Source organism: Glycine soja, chromosome 8, assembly GCF_004193775.1.
Source record: "Glycine soja cultivar W05 chromosome 8, ASM419377v2, whole genome shotgun sequence".
In the NCBI taxonomy this organism is placed as follows: Eukaryota; Viridiplantae; Streptophyta; class Magnoliopsida; order Fabales; family Fabaceae; genus Glycine; species Glycine soja.
Genome location: NC_041009.1, coordinates 6,353,641 through 6,375,045, shown reverse-complemented (window position 1 = coordinate 6,375,045; position 21,405 = coordinate 6,353,641). Strand labels below are relative to the sequence as shown.

At 29.9% G+C, this 21,405-nt stretch overlaps 3 protein-coding genes across 3 annotated transcripts; 1 reads left to right on the top strand and 2 right to left on the bottom strand.

Annotated features, from left to right (window-relative positions):
* Positions 1–3,445: 3,445 nt before the first annotated feature.
* LOC114420861 (agamous-like MADS-box protein AGL23) lies at positions 3,446–4,437 on the bottom strand. The gene is made up of 2 exons (XM_028386579.1): positions 3,906–4,437; positions 3,446–3,780 (listed from the first exon to the last, which is right to left on the bottom strand). The coding sequence occupies exons 1-2, from the start codon at positions 4,435–4,437 to the stop codon at positions 3,446–3,448; spliced, it is 867 nt and encodes a 288-aa protein (XP_028242380.1).
* Positions 4,438–13,069: 8,632 nt separating this feature from the next.
* LOC114421472 (uncharacterized protein ycf23-like) lies at positions 13,070–17,065 on the top strand. Its single transcript, XM_028387399.1, has 9 exons — positions 13,070–13,374; positions 13,762–13,827; positions 14,170–14,244; positions 14,813–14,875; positions 14,983–15,042; positions 15,749–15,838; positions 15,934–16,041; positions 16,395–16,517; positions 16,647–17,065. Exons 1-9 carry the CDS (start codon positions 13,162–13,164, stop codon positions 16,776–16,778), a joined length of 930 nt encoding a protein of 309 aa, XP_028243200.1. The 5' UTR covers positions 13,070–13,161; the 3' UTR covers positions 16,779–17,065.
* A 202-nt stretch (positions 17,066–17,267) lies between these two features.
* Positions 17,268–20,650, bottom strand: LOC114421474 (high mobility group B protein 14-like). Its single transcript, XM_028387402.1, has 6 exons — positions 20,563–20,650; positions 19,733–19,888; positions 18,913–18,970; positions 18,577–18,621; positions 17,676–17,756; positions 17,268–17,587 (listed from the first exon to the last, which is right to left on the bottom strand). Exons 1-6 carry the CDS (start codon positions 20,616–20,618, stop codon positions 17,537–17,539), a joined length of 447 nt encoding a protein of 148 aa, XP_028243203.1. The 5' UTR covers positions 20,619–20,650; the 3' UTR covers positions 17,268–17,536.
* Positions 20,651–21,405: the final 755 nt, after the last annotated feature.

Below are 21,405 nucleotides of genomic sequence, written 5' to 3'. Positions count from 1 at the left end.
TGTTTTTGGATAATATTTGTAATCATAATTCTGTTATATATTATCCAAGACTGGGTTCTAATTTATTGTTTTCTTTAGAGACTTGGTTTGCATGTAATGTTTTATAATTGATCTTAGGGATAAGGTGATAAGTTGTAAAATTGATAATTTTTATTTCCAAAGAATTGGGAATAAGAAGTTGTACCTCTATAACTATGAATTCTGATTTTGGGATAAAATTAATCATTTGAAAACATGATACTAACCTTTGAGTAACTAAGGATTTTTTATATTTTTTAAATAATTTTTCAAAACTACCTTTGCATGTTAAGTTTTAATCAAAACCTACAAATTTCTCTTTTAAAATTTTTATTTATTTTAATAGTCATATATCAAAATTTTGTCTTCCAAAGCATTGAAACCAAATTTTGATAATTTAAATAGTGCAAAAGTTAAAATTACTAGACATTGAAGCAAATCTATGTGGGAAAGATACTTGTGTGATGTGCTACTATGGGAATGATTCTTCTTTTTCACGAAGCAAGTTTCTTTCTTATCTTTTTCTTCCATGGAAAATAGTGGTTTTTTGTTCTTGGAATAACTTGTAAATCAACACTTTTCAACCCTCCTCAACATTTCACAAATTAAGAGTATCAAATATTATAATTAACTAAATTCACAATATGTTTTAGCCATTGACATCTATGCTAAATCACACATTTGACTCTGTGTGGAACCTAGCTTTTAAACACCAAATGAACATTAAAAATTTTAAACATTAACTTTACTACTCATGCATTCATGATTGATGCATCCTTGATAATTAGGGTTATCATTTCCATGTTGCAAACTAGATATACTTCAACATTTTACCAAATCATTCTATATATTGTAAAAAGAATTCATGTGCTTCATTCACCGATTGGTTAGAACCTTGATGAATAAAAGAGATGGTGATACAGGATCTCTATTTAAATCATCTTCCAACATTGAATTTGACTTTCATTTATAAGAATAAATATCTACGTTGAATTAAGACAATTTTTAGTCCATTTTTGTTATTGCAGATTGAATAACATTTCTCCATTACATGGTACAATAAATTTTAATTACTAAATTATATAGCTTCTTAAAATCTGCTTTAAACAATGTAGTATTTTTCCTTTTTCTTAACCTCATAAACTATCTCATTTGCAATAATGTTACACCTAGAATTTGTCTATCTATAACATATGTTAACCAAAGTCTCAAAAACAATAAAGTTCATTAATTTACTTTGTTTATTTGTCAATAATTCAACCAATAACTTACACATGCAACTTATGAGAAAAAGTAAGTTTACTTAGATTATTTGCCAGAAAAATAATCTAATCTTTTGTGAATTCTTTCTTTATAATCAAAGCAACAAAATACTCACCAAAAAAAGCAACCAAATAATTGAATTATTTAAACCATATAAAATATTGAATCCCTACTCTTTTTTTTTCAAATGTATTCAAGAAATGACAGATAACATTATAGTTTATTGATTTCAACTAACTTAAAATCAATGTTGGAAAGTAAATTGGACTAAGACAAGAGTATTATAATGGCATTCATTTTCTTGTTCTTTTTCTATGAATTTAGTATCTTGAAAAAATGTTAAATGCTTATTAATTACTACACTACTTACCTTTAAACATTTATAGCGAGAAGTACTATTTTAAAAAGGTTTAACGATTCATAAGAGTTACTAGTAGTTTTGCAACACTCTCACACGCATTACAATACTTACATCCATGTAGTGCAAAATTAAAATTAAAACATTAATATAAAATAAATAAAACGTAACATATAAATCTCGAGCAATCAAGATACTTTACAAATTCTAAAAAGAATATAAGTTTTTTTGGGAGTTTTCTTAATTTTCTCACAAAAACTAAATGTGTCAACCATATTAAAGCTATAATCATAAAACATATGTTTCATATCTTCTTGTTTTATGTCCTACTTAATTTGGAAACATTTTTTTATTTTAGAATAAACTAGTGAGACAATTGCCTTAGTAAATGCCCTAGGGACACAACATAGCATACATCTTATATATAATATTTATAAGCATAGCATACTCAATGTCTCATCACATATAAATCGTGGCATCAAAACACGTAACACTCTCAAAGTCATTGAACATTTATTACTCTATCTTCCTTTAACTTTCTTTTTCTTACTATTAACAAATTTCAAGTCATAATCCCAAGGAATACACCCATATGCCTTTTTTCACACAATTTTTGGACTCTTTGACAATCGAAGGATGATATCACCCATTAAGGATAAAAGGGGACAAAGACCCTTCCCTTGTTAAAAAGCAACTTCGGATTCATGTGTTGTGAACCTTGATAGACTCCATATCTCAACCTTTTGATCTCAAACATGCTATCAATGACTTCCCAAATGCCGAAATCACAAGATTGAGTGCATGTAACAATTTATTACATATACCTCATTCAAACATATATATATATATATATATATATATATATATATATATATATATCAATCCCGCAATTACACAATGTCATATAATTAACAATTAAACCACTATTGAACCCTAATTATTGTATATTCATTCAAATCTCATAGGAATCATATCAAGAATCACTAAGAAAAAGGAAACATGTTTGGGAAGCATATAATAGCAATTCACACAATTTAGGTGAAGGGGAAACATACAAGGGGCTACCTTCACATGGAAATGCTTGATAATCTACTAAGGGATTCCTAGGTTTTTCCCTCATTTCCTTGCCTTTACCCTTTTCATTTCCACTTCTCCTCTTTTATCTTCTCATTTATGTTAGCATGTGAATGTGTGTATGTGTTTAGGATTTGTAAACTTTAATCCTCTTATTGGGCCTTGTTGGTTCCTTTCTTTTAGAATTTCACTTCTCTAAACTAAACATATTTATTAAAATATTAACTAAACCATCTATAGTTATCAAACACCCTTTAATTAACATCACTTATTAAATCTAATTTAGAGATTTGTTACAAGTATCATATTCAAATAAGGGTACAATGAAAAAAAAGTGAGTCCATTAAAAAGTCACACACATATATATTAGTGGATTTATCTTATGATGTTTAAATAACAATACCATGATCGAGCATAAAAAGAGATGTCTCAATAATTCAAAACTTAAATATGATTGTAATGTTGTTAACAACAACTTTTAGAAATAACCCTCAACATAAGTTCATTAAACAGAGAAAGAAAAATCACCATTCTGCTAACTTTGAATGTATATAAACGAATTAGCCTTCGGGTGTTGATTTAAAAGGGAGGCAAAAAAGAGAACCATTGCCATTTTCACCAGTATTCTCAATTTCTCATTACCTGCGTCACACAAAAACGAGTCATTATCTCAATATTTATTCGAATGAGAATAGGTAGAATCATAACTACCTTTTTTTTCCAACAATCTCATTATATTGCATTAGGTAGATGTGGAATATTTTCTTGAGAATTTTTTGAAGATGAGGCGACATGAGTATGGTTGCTACTTGCATTTGCATCATTAACAAACAAATTGTGTCCACGAGCTTGATTTGTGGGAGGATAAACAATATCAAATAGATCTTCCCTACGTTCACCATATGGATAAAATGTGAAAACACCCCCTTCATTTATAGGACTAAAGGAAATATCTGGAAAAATACTTTCACTTGTACTAATTCCACGAGCATCGTTGTTGGCACCAAAAACAACTTCAGAAAGGTTACTCCCTTTTGTGTGAGTAGGACATAAATTGACTTCATCCACTTTATTTGGGGGAGATAAAACCAAAAAAAATTATCATTTCACTTAAAATTAAATTGAAAATCATGAAATGAAAATATTAATCAAAGCCAAGGCAACAAATAATAATAATAATAAGAGCCCTTACCATGAGATGATTTTCCATTGTCTCCTTGCTTGACTGAAAGCTCATTTTCCAATTTCTTTTTGAGTTCCACAAAAGATGCCTCCAATTCCTTAGCTTGTTCACAATTAAGATCTTGAATTTTGGCCTCCCACCAACCATGTGTATTTCTTGTCTTCATAATTTCAACAAGTTTATTCTCTCGTTCTTCCTCATAGTGCAATTGATGTATAAGTGCCTTATTTTTTTCACAGAGTTCATCAATCTTTGATTTGGCGTGATCCTCCACAGGCTCATTAATATCATCTTTTGTAGGGTCATTTTCTTCATCGCTAGACCTGATATTTGCCTGGTGAGAAGGTTCCCCATAACTCAACCATTTTCCAGATGAAGTAAACATAAGCATATCAACTTTTGCCCCACAGATAGTTGTTAACTCACTAGCTTTCTTGTAAATGCCACATTTTCTCTTTGCTAGAGTTTTTTGAAGATCTTTTTTATCCTCAATTTTCTTGATCTCTCGCTTTTGTTTTCTCTTGGTGTTTCCCCCTTCCATTCTAACTAAAAGATGAGAGTAAGAAAGCTACAAAATGGTGCACTTCTTGTTCTTTGGTTTGTAACTGAGACGTTAATATAGAGATAAAAAAGAAGGAAATTCAATGCAATAATACATGAAACAATTAAATTATTGTATTTATTACATTTGATTTGTTTTGGTATATTTGTATAGTTTTCCTAAAATAGATATTCATAATTTAATTTTATTCATGTGTATATAGAGTTGGTGCAACGGCGTAATATCTTGTTGTGTTCACATGAGTGAGAATGATCTATTTAGTGGGATAACACATGTTCGATACTGACTGCGTGCAAAATTTTCTTAGGATCAACGACAATCACACATCGCAAGTGGAATTAGTCTTTGACCTAGTGGATTGAGAGACATATATGGTCTCTGACCTAGAACAAAAAAAATTGAGTTATAAGGTTGATTTGATGCTTGAAGGGAAAAACAAGGAGGGAGAGACTATGCGTTTGAATCTCCCTCATTAATAAAAATTAACAAATTAACAATTAACATTGATGGATAAAAAATAAATAAATATATTCTTGTGTATAAATTGTCAAGTTAATAAAAGAGTTTAACCCCTTAGAGCATTCATAGTCAGAGTTGCTTATTAAAAATATATTATTTTGGTGTGTCATAAAATTTGTGAGTTACTTACATGAGTAATTTATTGCTCATGAGTTACTTAATTTGGTATTAAATATATGAGAGGGAAAGAAAATATTTATGAATTAATTGTAACATATTAATACAAACTTTTATTAAAGGAAAAATTAATGGTCTGATTAGCCAATAATTAATAGTAATACAAAAGTATATTTGCTATAGATAATTAAGATAAGGTAATATATAATATGAACTATAAATATGTTAAGGATACAAGTTTAATTATATTATACTGTATAAACAAATAAATGCATTAATCTATTAACTTAAGTGTTTGGATTTGTTTATTTAAAAAATATCTTTTTTCATTTTGCTCCTTTTGGTAAAATATATTATTACAAACAATTAGGGTGTGTTTGATTTAGAGAATAAAAAAATATAAAAATAAAAAAATAAGTATTTAATTAAAGTAAAGTATAGAAGGTGTGAAATTTACATGAAATTCACACAATTTCTTCTTTATTTCTTTTATCTTTCTCAATTAAACACGCCCTTAAGCTAAGACAATACTACATACTATAAGTACTTCAAAGACGTAAATTAGATGAATCCCATAAATGAAGAAAAGAAAATGCATTAATTTGTTAGGATTTAACGCTTTGTTTTTTTATAATTTTCTTTTTTGTTTTTGTTTTGCTCTATTTATTAAATACACATCCTCTTTAATTTTTTACTAAACAAAATTTCTATATGAATAGTTTTATTTTTACGAAAATATTACTATAATTAATATATAAATTTTATTTAGTAAAAAATCAAGAGGATATGTATTTACTAAAATAGAGTAAAACATAAAAGGAAATTTAAAAAAAGAAAATAAAGTATGAAATCCAAACAAATTAATGTATTCCTCTATTCGATTCATATTATTGATTTTATATCCTTATAATACTTATACTATATTAGTCCATTGACAAATGTGCCAAATTGTCATAAGTAGTAAAGTAAAATGAAAGTCTGAGTGTCGAGTCCACATGAACTTTATTTGTACTTAGTTTGGTATAAACCTAATTTTAGAGATAAAGAATTATAAGTGAAAAATTAAAGGAAAAAGTAAAAGGCAAAAAATAAGAAAAATAAATAATAATTTGAATGCAATAGATGACTTCAGGATGCAAATATGTTGGGGTCTAGTATGCTAAAACTACTTGTGATGCAATGTTAATAATTTTTCTCTATCTAATGTTATCCTATTTTTTTACTCGCATCTACTATGTTACTCTATCTTTGGTTCCCGTATGAAGAACTTAATTTATCTATTTTTTCTCATAAATTTCTTTGCAAAGATAAAATAATAAATTACATTACGACTAAAAATGCATAAAATAGACTAAACAAACATCACTCCATTCCTAGCAATGATTTCATTTAGATGTTCTTTCCTAGTTCTTTACAAAATAACCATTTCCAATTCATTACTTCCTAAACAATACATGCATATGAGTGATCAAATCTCAATCAACAACAATAAAAGAGAAAAGAACAATAAAAACTGAAATTGCATTAAATAGATAATAAAAAATAAGACCAATATATAGCGGGGTGTTTTTGTGAGATGGGAAGGAAAAGATATTTTCATCGAGGTTTTGTGAATCCACAGTTACTTCATTCGTTTTCCCTTTATTTTCATGTTGGATTCGAAGGGCAAACATATTTGAAAGCGTGAAAAGAGAATAATGTACAATTTGGAGATTATGAGATCTATGAATCCAAGTGAGGAATTTTCAGAGTGGAATTGCCAGAAAACTTATCGTTGGGAAGTGCGTGTGTGTGTTTTTTTTCCTTCTAATTAAGGAGTTGCATATGGAAACAAGGAGATGAGGGGAGTGTGTTTACTAGGTATATGGTGAGAAAAGATGAGGGGGGAGTGTGATTACTAGGGTAATTTAGGAAAACATATTTAAAAATAGAAAAAAAGGGAGTGTACAAGTAATTAAGGAGAGTGAAAATGGTAACTATTAAATCTAATTGGATTGGATCACTTGAATGAGATTTGCTTACATCCTTACTTAATATATCAAAGACTCAGTAGATTTCTTCTTTTAGTTTGTATACCCTTTTATATATTAGTAGCTATACAGTAAGTTCACAACAATGTCTATTTCTACTTTCTACTGAAGTTTGAAAAAAAAAACAATTTTTTTTAAGATTTATCAAATAATTAAAATTATTTTTGAAAAATAAGTTAATCTAAATTTGATTTTCTTTTTTGAGAAACTATAATATTTGTGTTATTACAAACAAACGGTTGGTTATTGTTTTTATTCTTTTATTCTTTGATACTAAAGTTAGTTTTCAGTTGTAATATAAATTTTAGCGTCTAATTAATTTAAAATTTGCATTGTACTAAGGAACCTACAAAGGAAACTACTTTTAAAAAAAAATCCAAAGGAAACTACGAGTGTTGTTCTCTTACATCTTTGTGTTGACCTTTTTGGCACAGCAAAGAAATTGCTCAAGTATCTCTGCCGCTTTGATTTTTCAAATGCTTAAAATGATTTTTTAAAGTTATTATTTTCCGTTGATCGGCGTTTACCTTTAACCATTTTTCCTTGCTACCTTCCTAATGTTATTAATTAACTTCACCATTGAATTGAATCAACAAGTATAAAATTGATAAGTAGATCGATTTCTGTTTTTCTAATGTGTTTTTTAAAGTTTAAACTGTTTTTCTTTAAAATAATTTTTTTCAAGAAGTAAATTTTATTTGTTTCTTAAAAAGTAAGTTAATTTTTTTAAGTTTAAATATATTCATCCGTTTTAATACGCATTTCTAGTAAAAAAAAAAAAAGAAAAGAAGCATTTCTATATGCTGAGTATTGACGCGCAGTGGTTGGCGTGGACTCTCGTGATAAGGTGGCATGACATTAGAAGAATCTTCTCAACTGAAGCTCCTTATTTTTGAAGTCTTTTTTTTTTCATTGATTCAGTCTTTGAATCTCATATGACAGTTAACATCGACACAGACGCTAATATCGATGAAAAACTTAGAAGATTATTCATAATTCGTACGTGTAGACAATTTACTTTGTCTTAAATAAAGACTAAAGTTACAGACTATTTTTTTTCCTATTAGGTATGACATTCTTTTTTTTTTTACTGGTTTCCTCGTGTTTCTTTTCCTTCCTTTTATTTTTCTTTTAGTTTTAGAACTTGTTTGAAATGTTTCTCACTTTTATTTTCAAAACTTGTTTTTCAGACAAAAAATTAAGCAAAGTTAGTTTCTTAAAAAATTATACACGAAACATGAATATCTGTCAATTACATGTTATATGATGAAAATAAATCACAATTTATTATGAGAATATCACCAGACAAAAAAAAAGTACGAAAGCAGATCTAAATTATTTTTGTTTTCTTATTTCGAAAACTTTAATTTTGAAAATAATTTTCAAACAATTACTCTAACATATATTCTTATTCTTTTCCTTCAAGATGTGAAAATAATTTTTAAAAACTAGAATGAAGTCTTATTACCTAATTTCGTTATTAGCTCAATGCGTACTAATGATTGTATTACTTACGTTAGTCTCTAATATTACAAGTTTTTCAAGAAAACAATGTCAATGAACAATAATTAAGTATGGAATATTAATCAGAAAACCATATTGTATACGCTTCAGCTTTCGGTAGATTCCAAACTATGAAATGCTAGCTGCCTAATAAAATGAATTCATGTATTCCACAAACTGAAATCTTATACTATTAAGCATACTTATAGTCTTTACAGAGTACAGATGAGTTAAATATTGTACTAATTAATTTAGCTCCATTCACTTAATTTCACAATATTCTCCACCCTTTGTTTGGTTGGCATGCATCTTTTTGCTTTCTAATCTTCGAATTACAATGCGTTATTGGTCTAAGGACTAACCAGTTGTCTAGAAGGTATTGATTCTGCAAGCCTTTCTTAACTTTATTGTTGCGATTTATGATGATTCCTGTGAAAAACCATTTCTTAAAGCGCCTCCGGTTATTGCCATTCTCGTGCGGACGCAGCTAGAATCAAATACACGTTTAAAGTTATTTACTTTAACCTAACTTATTAAAATGAATTGATTGATTTCTAACTATCAAACTAGTTATCGTATTAATTACACTGCATCTATTACAAGTTTCTCAAGAAAACAATGTCAATGAACAATAACTTGCTACTTATATGGAAGATAAGTAACCCAAAACCTTGCAACTGATATAGTACTAGTCTATGTCATTAAATTAATATATTAACTTTTATATATGGTTAAGTTTTTTTTTTTCACATAAATTTTAAATATACTTTTTTATATTAAAAAACCATCAATCATATGTTCATTTTCTTAAATATATTTTAATTCCCTTTTGTATAATTTTGATGTAGGAAAAAAAGTTATCAAAAGATAATCATCCTATTGCATCAATTAATATATAGTTTGATCTCAAGTAATTTCTAGCCAACTAAAAGGGAAAGTGGACAGAAAAATTCCACGTAGTAGTAGAAAACGAAAGCCACATATATAAGAAATTAACTTCCACTTTGAGTAGACTTCAAACTCTGCTCCATCCAAATTATATATTCTTTTCAAGCTGTAAGTAAAGCAACTTTTACCAATAATTTTTTTTCTTACCAAGAAAGTAAAGCAACGTCAAACCAAAATTGAAATTCTATCATCAGATTCGTTTTAATTTTTTTAACAAAATATAAACATTAAAACAAAATTTAATATGTACAATGTATGATATGTACATTATATACTGTCTTCATTGTTGATTTTTTTAGTGCACTATCTAATTATTTCAGTAAATTAAAATTGTTATATTTTTTTCATAATCGCTCATAAGTTTTTAAAGTACTGTATTAATACTTTTTATTTCTCTTTAAATTTTTTTATCATATTATATTATTTATTATATTTATATATATTTTTATCTTTCTCATTCAGTGTTGAATAATATTTAAGATGTTTAAAAATATTAGTACGTAGTACATAATTAGAGGAGGATGGAAGGATCATTTAACTTTTATTTAGTGTCTTTTGAACGAAAAATAAAAAATAATAATAAGAAAATATAAGACTCACATCCTATGCTATCTTTTATTTTAAAATTTTCATCTTATCTTTTTTTTTTCACTACCAAACATCCCTTAAAATATAAAGATACACACAGTCCCCAGTTGGCACTATTAGGTTTCATTTGACACCCAAGGCCAGCAGAACCCACGTTGGACTCGACGTGGGCCCCACCATGATGTACGTGAGACGTGACCCAATCCAAACAGTTCTTAATTCTGATTCCGCTCTTCCCAAATAAAATTCAAACCACCAAACACGACCTAGCCATGGCCTCATTCACTTAACAATCTCGTATCTCGTAATATATAAATACGCATTCCTTCCACTCCTTCTTCTCACCATTAAAAAAACCCTGTGCACCAAGAAAGGTAACTTGAAACCCCAGCCCTAGAACCTTCCTCTGGAATCCTCCCCAATGTTATAACCCCTACCCATTTCTCTTCTCATCGCTCCAAGAAAAACCCAGAAAGCAAAATCGCAACTTGATCATTAATTAATCAGGGACATGGTTGAAAAGAAGAGATCATGGCTCTCTAAGAGGCTCAAGAGAGAGTCACTGAGGTGGAAGTACCTGGGTGCTGCATTCAAGTGGAAGAGGCTTTCCTCTTTGCCAGTTTCCTTCTTCAACAACGTCGCTTTCAAGATTCTCTCTCTCTTTGAAGCCATTTTCCTCGTTCTCACTGCCTGCTTTTTCTACCTCATGTGTGGATGCCGCTTTTGAATCGCTTCTGATCTTTCGTCGTGTAATTTTACTCTCTTGCTTTCACTTTTGTATTCAGCTCTCTAGCTTGTGTATGTTTAATGTCTATAACGGATGCTTCAACAACAACAAATAAAGATTGTGTAAAGATCCTTAAGAAACACGCACTCTTCTCAAATTTTAAGATTTTAATTTGGTGCTCCTTAAAATTGTTTTTTCTTAAATTTAATTTAATGTGCGTAGGCCTAATTTTTTTTTTAATTACTGAAATTAATTCAAACTAGCTTTAATTTGCTTGGATATGGAACAGAAATGTGAGGTGTAATATGTAAGAAAAGATGTCGCTCTTGGTGGGTTAGTGTGGATTCGGAGAGAGTAATCATTCCAGTGCTTTCTATATTCCAAACTTAAGAGACAAGTAATTCTTCTTTTACAGTTTACACTGCTTCGAAGATATAATGTGGGTTTACTTTATACGCTTCTAATATAATTTTATTATAATTAAATGTTTGAGTTGGAATATATATATTGGTTCTGTGTAAATTTTACGTTGTTAAGTTTTTTCAACGCCTAGTTTCTTGTGTTAGAGTGCAATTGTGATGAGTTAAACGTCTCCTTGGCGGGTTCAGGTATTACCTTCCCTTCCTGTGGCTACAGTACTTGCTTGTTTGACAGGTGGTGTTAATTTAATTTGAAGGAAAAAATTAACTACACGTCTACTTCTTCATTGTTGTTTTTAATTTTAACCACAATATGGACATAATTGACGTGTAAGTTACAAAAGGCTGGTCATTTGTATTTCTATTTTCCTCAGTCAAACATGGCTATACCAATATTGAGATTCATGATTTTGCATTGATATCTCTCGTACTCGTAGGGTTAACTAAGATCTCAGGCTTGCGATCTGGGCAAAATTTGAAAATTTGTACTGATCATATATAAGAAAATAATCGGTTAATATTACATGATGAGTAGAACTGGAAACTGACTAATCCTGATTTTAATAAAATCTATCATATCTGAATATTCTCGTAACGATTAAAATGCAATATTAATTTTTAAAATAAATTCCTCGCTTTGAAGTACTAAAATCTATATAATGACGAATGGCAAAAAAATGATGCACTATAACACGATCGATCCGGAAAAACCTTCCCCACAAAAGTCAAAAGCAGAGTCGTGTCGTTGGCCGATTCAACCCAAAAAGGATTTTGTTGTCAGTGACACCATCCTGGAAACATCATTTATGAGTGATATTATTTGGATGAAAAAAAGAAAATGTGAGATCAGCTTCTGTTTCAGTATTTTTCAAATTTCCAATGTGAAAACACTTTTTTACGATCAGGACCTAAAGTTAAATTTATTTATGTTGCAGGAATTAATTTATCAATGTTTCAAACTTTAACAAACAAATTTGATTATTTATCTTATAACAATTAAGACTTAAATAATTTTAGTACTTATAATTTTATAATTATAATTTTGGTTCGTCATAAAATTTTATTGTATATTTAATTCATGTATTTTTAAAATTTAACAATTTCGTCTATATACCATTAGTTTGTGATAACTTTTTTTGATAAAAATTATTAATGTGACACTTACGGACTAACATACCAATTGATATATATCAATGTTACATTGGTTATGTGTTGATATGATAGTAAAAAATAAAATTTGCATGCTTAATGTTATGTTAACATATATATATATATATATATATATATATATATATATATATATATATATTAAACGGTAATGTTTTTCACCTTGTTACATTATTATTTAAATGTCACATCATTAAATTGTATTATGTTTGACTAATAATAAAATAAAATTATTAAACTTTATCATCTTTATTTTTAAATATAAGATTCTTTTTTTCAAATATAGTAATTTTTTAAAATTGTCTTTTATATTAGTTTTTTTTACCAAAGTATTTTTAATTATTTTATAATAAATACTATACATTAATAAGATAAATACATTCCTTTTCTTGTAAAGATTGAAGATGGTAACTAACACATGTACACAATAATTAGGCAAAAAGTAATTAAAATTTGATGTTTTTAAATACAGTTAAAAGTAAAAATTTTGTAACTAGAGGGACTCATAAGGAATTAAATCTAAAAAAAATAGGAATATGAAATTATGAATACCAATAGACCAAATACCTGACGAACATGACAGTTTAAATAAAGCTACAAGAGCAGCAATCTTATCTGTTGTGTTCTGCTCTTCACTACAACCTTGCTTCCCATAGATAACATCTGCATCAGACAATAGACAAACATGTATTCCTTAACATGCACACCACTTTCTTCTTCTTCTTATTCTCATCACACCACTCTAAAGCCAAACCTCAACCCTCTTCTGGGTGCAGATGCAACTTCTAGGCCATGTTCTCTACCCTTGAAAAGAAGAACATGCTTTACTACCAAAGCCATTCTCTCATCCACCAGAGAAGATGTCTTGAAGCATTTCAACGAACGACGAGCTCTCAAGGTAATAAATGTAACTAAAGCAAAAATCCATTTACAACTTTCTCTTCTATCTTGTCGTTTTGTTGGTTTGGTTTTCTTCACCTAAATGTAGTTTTTTTTTTCCTTTCCATGTGTATAGTGTCTTTGGCTGGTTTGTTTGATGTTCATTGTGCTCAGCAATTCAGCATGCATGTATGATGGTGAAAAAATTTTCAAGGATCAGCTGAAAATTTAGATTTTTGAGAAAAAAAAGAGATTAGCTTTAATCAAGGAGTTGCATTGAAATATATACAATTTATTGCAAGGGAGTTTGGTCAAATATGGGGTTGAATTCGTTCATTAAAATCTTGTGCGTGTAAGCTTTCAGTATGTTTTATGCATGCTAACAAACATTTGGCTTCTTTTGAAGATTATCTCAGGCTTGCAGAATTTCAATAAAGACAATGTTGCCTCGGTTGTCACTGCTGCAGACAAGGTTTTTTTACTTCTCTCTTGTTATTTTTTCTCTGTTTCTTTAGTTTTGTAGGTTATACACGATTCATCCAAGGAAAAATAAGATCTAGAACCCATGCATTGGTTTTGTATCTGATAGCTAACGTATGGATAGGATAACCCAATGCATATGAATTATTCTCCTCGGTGCTGACTCTTGAATTTTAGAATTTGGAGTTAGGACAACTGCCTCTGCATAAATTTTTAATAAGAAATCAGTTGTAGATAGTAACTTCTTGATTTCCTCTGTAAAATATTTCACATTTCAATATAAACTAACATACTAATGTCAATGAGTATGTTTTCTAATCCTTTGGGCTAACAGGGTGGAGCAACTCTCGTGGATATAGCATGTGACCCTGAGTTGGTAAAGCTGGCCATTGACTTAACTTCTTGTCCGGTAAATTCATACCTTCTTATAGACGTCTTAGCCACTTTGATTATATGGTTGTGGACATGACTGAGCAAAGGGTATTTGGAAATTACCTTGGCATAAAGTTTATTATAATCATTGGATGTCTTAATCATTTACTAAGTTGCTTTTGAACATGTATATTACTATACTTGTATGTATCTTTAATTGCTGAAGAATCAATGTTAGCTAGACTTTATCAAAGTAATTGAAGCAAGTAACGAAGATCCAAAGTCTAGCTTGATCCCTATACATATAGTACATTCTTAATTTGATCCTTTTACATATAGTACATTCTTAATTTAGTTCCTATCTATTTAGCGTATTGGTCCCTATAGGTGTAATGCTTTCTTAATTTGGTCCCTATAACAATTAAGAATGTGCTACATGCATAGGGACCAAATTAAGAATATGCTAAAGTACCCACATTATTTGATGGAACAATGCATTTTAACTCCTTTTTGACAGATGCAAGTATAGTCAGGAGATTAATTTGATGCTTTGAATCTTTTGATCCTTTCCTCCTTCAACCATTTAGGATTGATCCTTCTTTCAGGTTTGTGTTTCTTCTGTAGATCCTGCAACATTTCCAGCTGCAGTTGAAGCAGGAGCACTAATGGTTTGACCCTCTTGCCTATTCTCATACTCCAAAACGAAAGTTAGATATTTAGATATTAAAATGGACCTTGTGAGATTTTTTCTTGACATGATTAATGGCATCGACAGGTTGAGATTGGAAACTATGATTCATTCTACGAGAAGGGAATAATTTTCACTCCAGAGAAGGTAAAGAGTGCATTTCATTATTAATCTCGAATTTGTGATGTTTGTCAACCCCACACATATTTGACCGAAAGTTGGATTTGAACTCTCCAACTAGACAAAAAGTAAAAAAAAATTCACCCAGAGCACAAATTTCTTGTTTGATTGCTTCATAATAAACAAAGTGATTATGATAGCCACTAAAACTTAAGGAACAAGAATATATATAATTTATATATGTATGTGCATGTCGGTGTATTAGTGTCAGTGCAGCAGGGAAAAGGTAGAGAAGCGAGGAAGGGGTTGTGAGGGTCAGATGCTAATACATATCACAATATATATATTTTAAAAATATTTGGTTATCTATATAATATAGATATACTATTATATTTGTTGAACGGTAAAGAATAGAGATATAAAGTATTTGGAGATAATTAGCAGACAGCAGTTAGAGAGAGTAGAGCAAGGCATTTATAAAGTATTTACATCTAGTCAACTTATTCTTTCTTTTTCATTTTTGTATACAAGTTAATAAAATATTTTGTATGTAGTAGTCACAATGTTTGGCCTTTTTCTGGTTTCTCTGTCTCCCTCTCAGAAATAGTTCCATCTGAATTTCTCTTGCTAACTCTTAAGTAGTGTCAATTCCCATTTTATAACTAAATTTAATGTCAGACATAAATAGATGCTTGCACTTGATTTTTTTTTAATGATTTATCCTTCTTTGCAGATTCTAGGTCTAACAAAGGAGACAAGGAGGATACTTCCATCTGTAGTCTTGTCTGTTACTGTTCCTCACACACTAAGCCTCCCTGATCAGGTTACAAGCAGCATTTTGATTATTTCAGAGTGCACGATTATGTCAATACTATCAATATTTACTTGGGCATATAAATAAATCTACATACTTAACAGGTCAAGCTTGCAGAGTCATTGGAACAAGAAGGTGTAGATATCATTCAAACTGAGGGAGGAAAATGTTCTAATCCCACACAATCTGGTGTTATGGGTTTGATTGAGAAGGTAACCAGAAAAATATGTTTGATTCACTTATGAATGTCTTTTTCCTATTACCTACATAATATGATTGAGTGCCTCAATGACATTACACAACATAAATCAACATATTAGAGTCTTAAAAATTATTTAATGTTCTGCATTCGCTCTTGTATGTGTCAGAACTCCAAAACTTGATAAGCTATTGGCCCTTTCTCTTTCCCCCACAAACTTCATACTGAAGCTACATTTTCAGCCCTTAAAGCAATTAAAAATTAATGTTTCTTTACATTCATACGGATTGTTGCATTGGTAAATGATAGTTGATTATGACAAATCCTTTGTTAAACTATCAAATTTCTAATCACTGGTCATTGCAGGCAACGCCAACTTTAGCAGCAGCGTATTCTATATCACGCGCTGTTAAGATCCCTGTCATGTGCTCTTCGGGGTTAAGCACTGTCACAGTACCGATGGCTATAACAGCTGGAGCTGCTGGTGTGGTATGGATTTTTGTTGAATTTCTTACCAATCTAATTTTATAGCAATCATAAACTGATAAACCTTACCATAGCTATGTAATATTCTACCAATCTGGTGGCAAGTTATTGATCATTGTTTCCAAATCACAGGGTGTAGGCTCTGCAGTTAATAGACTTAATGATGTGGTTGCTATGATTGCTGAGGTCAGAAGCATTGCTAATTCATTGCAGACACCATTTCAGATATCCACTGCACATGAAGTGGAAACTCAAAGACAGTAGGTTATGTTGCAAGAAACAGATGAAGGAGGTGTAGGTAGTGAATTAAACATGCAAAGAATATTAAGAACTGATCCAAATATTTGTGTTCCTGTGTGGATGTTAAATTAAAAGAAATAGTGACCTATTTGGAATTTTGCTTCGTTAATGGGTGGAGTTGATCAGTTTAGTGAAGCTATGTATTGTTCGTTGTTCTTTCGCCAAATTCGTGATGCCCTTGTTTTATTTTTGCAGTCAGTACCATTTAGAAAGGTCAATAAATACATACCAATGCTTTTGTCACGTGCAAATTCATCATCTCTACTAGGTTTTGTTTTCTCTCACAAACGAAGCGTTAGGCCAATAAAGTTATATTTTATGGATTTGAGTTTAAGAGATTATATTTGATGTATTTCAAGAACAAGTTTAAATTATACTCCAACATTACCGCAGAGAGCTATTGCATAATAAAAACAAAAATATAATATTTTGGAGGTATCTCTAAGTACGAGGTTGACACAAGGAAATTTTGTTACATATAGATGAATCAATGAAGTGCAAGAGTTATGCTTTCTTTCTACTTAGCGTTTAACTAAGGATTCAATATCTCAACATATATGCCCAGATTGCCATTTTAACCATCTTAATACAACTAATATACTTTACAAATGACACACAGAAATGATAATTATCAACAAGGACAGAAAGGAGCTGACAAGAACTGAATGTACAACTAGTTTCAACTAATACAGATCCAACCTAGCAAGAAAAATAAGGGGGCTTTACTCATCAAACTCTGATTCATCATCAGTTTCGTCAAACTCGCCATTTTCCTGCCAAGCAGCAGAAAATAAATTGTATATTCCATAACTGAGCAAATAAGAGTCAGCTCACTAAACAGGAAAATGACAGATTGATTACCATTTTCTTATTAAATTCAGCCATTGCGTTATCAAATTCTTCACGTTTTTTTGTTGCTATATCATAGTATTGAACCTTCTCCTGTCAGATACAAGTGTTGTTAATATAGAACTCCGCCAAAATGATTTTTTCTTTTTGCTCAGACATAAACGAATACAATATATGCAAACTTGATACTCCATTTTGCCAAGTAATCAAACAGGAAACAAACTTCAAAGACTAGTTCTATTGTTGAAAATCAACGCAGAATCACATATTCTGTTTGTACAACTCATTAGGATTTTATGTACATAATTATTAGCTGTCATTTATGTCTTTACCATATTTAGAATTTGCATTTATAGGGAGATCAATTCCCCTGATTTCCCTATATTCACAAATTCAAGGGAAAATAAAACCTATTTCCGCATCTATATTGATTTGGAATGAAGATCAACAAATGTAGTTGTAGTAGGTGTTGTAGTCGGGGAACCTAAGGCTCTATAAAACCCCATGCTATCTCATCCTTCCAACAACAAAGCTTTGTCCCACTAGATGAGGTCAACTACATGGATTACATGATGTTATTCAGATCAATTAAAGACCAAAGTTTAATCGATGTCATCTACCATAAAATCAGCTGCGCCATTCTGCCATGGCACCGCCATTTAACAATGCAAGAAGCTAAAGATGATTTCATGTTTTTTTTTTTTGGTGATCAATTCTGAATACCATTTTTTCTAAAACTGAAGAACAGAGCTAAATTTCATGTACCCAATAATATAATTGAATATTATAGTCTGTACCATACTATCTTAATCTAATTCTGCATTAAAGCTGAGTTCACCCCAGAATTCTAATCAGAGGACGCAGTTCTGCTACTTCTGCATTACAAAAGGAGAGGCTGCAAAAGAAAACTAACCTCATAAGTCATTGTTTTCCACTTCTCTCCACATGCCTTGCCAATCTGAATGAGCAAAGGGTTGAATAAAACAAAAAAGAATTATGTTAATTTTATTAATTTCCAAATGATAATGATAGAGCTGCTAGTTTAAAAAAAAAAGAGAATTATAAAAACTTCTCGCTAACTCTTAAAACAGGCAAAATTTGAAAATTGATGTGTAACTTTTATGTTATTGGCTTTTAAGAAATTTAAAATTTGTAAATGATCAGTTGTGCAACAATCTTGAAATTCTTAAGCAATTAAAAATATTAAATAAATTAGAAGAAATACTAATAGAATGGATTCTACACATACATCACGCATTGACTTTACATCTGGATTCTGCTCTTGAAATTCTTTACGAAAATCCTCCCTTAAGAAAGAAAAAGAACTTCTAGTAAACATAATAATTTTGAAGATAAGACTTTCCATATAAGAAAGAAGCAGTTGGTTGTTAAATATGGCTACTATGCAAGGTTCAGTGGCAGTGCTACATATAAACTATAAAGTAAATAGCAGTATATTGAAGTTGATCATAGAACAATAAAACAAGCTAGAAGCAAGGAAAGGAAACTATCACAAGAAAATCATGTTTAGATGAATGGTCTTTTTTTCTCTCTTGAACATGATGTGGTGATTCATTCAAAATTGACTTGTATATATGCTACCATCAAATAATCACCTCCTCAACATTATTCCTCTAAAGCTAAATATATTCTACTATCAAATCCTGCATACCTTGAAAAGTAAAAATGCACTAAATAGAATGAATCCCATCTGCTTTTGAGATGACATTACCTTCAAAGGTAAATTATTACAAGGATCAGCCAGATGGCAAAAGAAAGTAAGCATATAACATCAGTCACAGTTTGTTCATTCTAATAATGAACCACTAATATTTTGCTACCTTTCAAGAGAGATTAATATCTCAGAAACTCAGAATATACAAAGCTAGCAATGGATATGACAGATATCTAGAAATCACATACATGAAACTAGCTAAATTGTGATAAAATTAACATTTTCCACAAATTTTCCTAAAACATGAGAAACACAAAGAATAGCTAACACCTCATAAAAGATTACATGTAACCAGAATAAATAAAGAAAAAAGGGGGAACAGAAGTAGCTGTACAAGAAGTAGAAGAAAGCTGTCGGAGGTTTCTTGGGTTTCATAGCATCAAACATTTGTTTGTTCTTCTTTTGCTTTGCTTTGGGTTTCTTTCTTGAATTAGTCTGCCGCACTGATCTCTTGATTCCCTCGTTTGATTTAATCCTCAGCACTAGTTTGCTGAAACATCCATTGTAACATAGCAATTAATTATGTAAACTGTTTCAGAATAACATATTTATCTGTAACTATCAATCCGACACCACCTCCTTCCCAAAAAAACAACACCTAAGGCCAGAGTAAACCTATAGACCCATTAGAACTTCGAAATGCCATCACTGTACTCAGTTTCTGTTCTAAAGTCTGAAGCCGTAACATCAATATAAAAAACAGAATGCCACTCAACTTTTGAACAATTAAATGTTGAATTCCAGTGTCTCAAGGGAAAAACTCCATCAAAAGAAATAAAAGTATTCTCAAACGACCACCTTCAGTTTCCGAGCATTTGAAAAAGACAAACACTTCCAAAATGCAACACATAAAAAATGAAGACAGAATCACAATTGTCTCTTTTTTCACAGAAACTTCCCCCCTTAGCAACTACACGCTGAATAGCAAAGGGAGCAAAACTTATCCAAAGTATAGTGACAATAAAACTTCAAGTAACTAAAACACAAATGAGAGAAATCACACGGACATAGAATTTTTAGAAAAATATACAAAAAATCAAAACTTTATTCTGTTATTTGACAATTCCTTTTCTGGGTTCCATAGGGGAGCACAGAGAAAGTGAAACAGAAAAGAGTAAGGAACGGAGATTGAGAAAGAAAGGGGAAGTGAAGAGAAATGGGTACCGGGAAGATGCAGAGGCAGAAGAAGCAGAGTGAGACCCTTTTGCCTTTTTCGCCATGTTTGTCTGGAGACTACACACTACACAGGGTCCTGCAATTTCACCCAAACTAAAATACTAAAACTAAAATCAAAGTAAGTTACCCTAAATTCATATATTTTAAAGTTTGTAATTAAGTCCTTTTAACTTATATATATATTTTTAATTAGGTTCTACCATATTTTTATCAGGGTTTCGTAAAATAATTAATTAATTTTCAATAGTTAAACTTGAGTACTGAGTAGTGACCTAGTGACCTGGTTTATAAATTATTATTTATAAATTTTCCATAAATGTATTCAAGAATTCAATTAAAAAGATTTAAAAGTTTGGGATCTAATTAAAAACTTAATAAATACAAGAACTTAATTAAAATTCTCTAATATTGTTTTTTTTTACATAAGTACATTTTTAGTGTTTGTAGAGACAAGTAGACTTTCATGATTATAGAGATTACTGTAATAGTTAAAAAAAATATTTGTATAATTTTATGAAACTTTTTGAAAGAAACTTTTTTATTGACCTAGTAAAAACTAAGTTTGACAAATTAAGCTCAACTATTTTAAATGAGTTTTAAGTTATATTTCAACAATGTTTTAAACAAAAGTTATATTCGAATAATCACACCCCATCAAATATTGCATATTTTTATGCATTAATTAATTATAATTTTTTTAAACTTTTTTGTTTGTATAATATGAAATTATACTTATATTGATAGATTTTTTTTTCAAAAATATAAGTTTAATTATATTTTTTATCCCTATTTGTTTAATTTTTGACAAATTTTATCTAGACTTTTTAATTT

Excerpts from the sequence above, each read along its gene's own strand:
- LOC114421472 (XM_028387399.1), top strand. The coding sequence starts at position 13,162 with ATGTATTCCTTAACATGCACACCACTTTCTTCTTCTTCTTATTCTCAT. Across the intron at positions 13,375-13,761 it reads ACGAACGACGAGCTCTCAAG|ATTATCTCAGGCTTGCAGAA; the intron begins GTAATAAATGTA and ends CTTCTTTTGAAG. Across the intron at positions 16,042-16,394 it reads TTATGGGTTTGATTGAGAAG|GCAACGCCAACTTTAGCAGC; the intron begins GTAACCAGAAAA and ends TGGTCATTGCAG.
- LOC114420861 (XM_028386579.1), bottom strand. The coding sequence starts at position 4,437 with ATGGAAGGGGGAAACACCAAGAGAAAACAAAAGCGAGAGATCAAGAAA. Across the intron at positions 3,781-3,905 it reads CAATGGAAAATCATCTCATG|TGGATGAAGTCAATTTATGT; the intron begins GTAAGGGCTCTT and ends CCCCAAATAAAG.
- LOC114421474 (XM_028387402.1), bottom strand. The coding sequence starts at position 20,618 with ATGGCGAAAAAGGCAAAAGGGTCTCACTCTGCTTCTTCTGCCTCTGCA. Across the intron at positions 19,889-20,562 it reads TCTGCCTCTGCATCTTCCCG|CAAACTAGTGCTGAGGATTA; the intron begins GTACCCATTTCT and ends TGGATGTTTCAG. Across the intron at positions 18,622-18,912 it reads ATGTAAAGTCAATGCGTGAT|ATTGGCAAGGCATGTGGAGA; the intron begins GTATGTGTAGAA and ends TTGCTCATTCAG.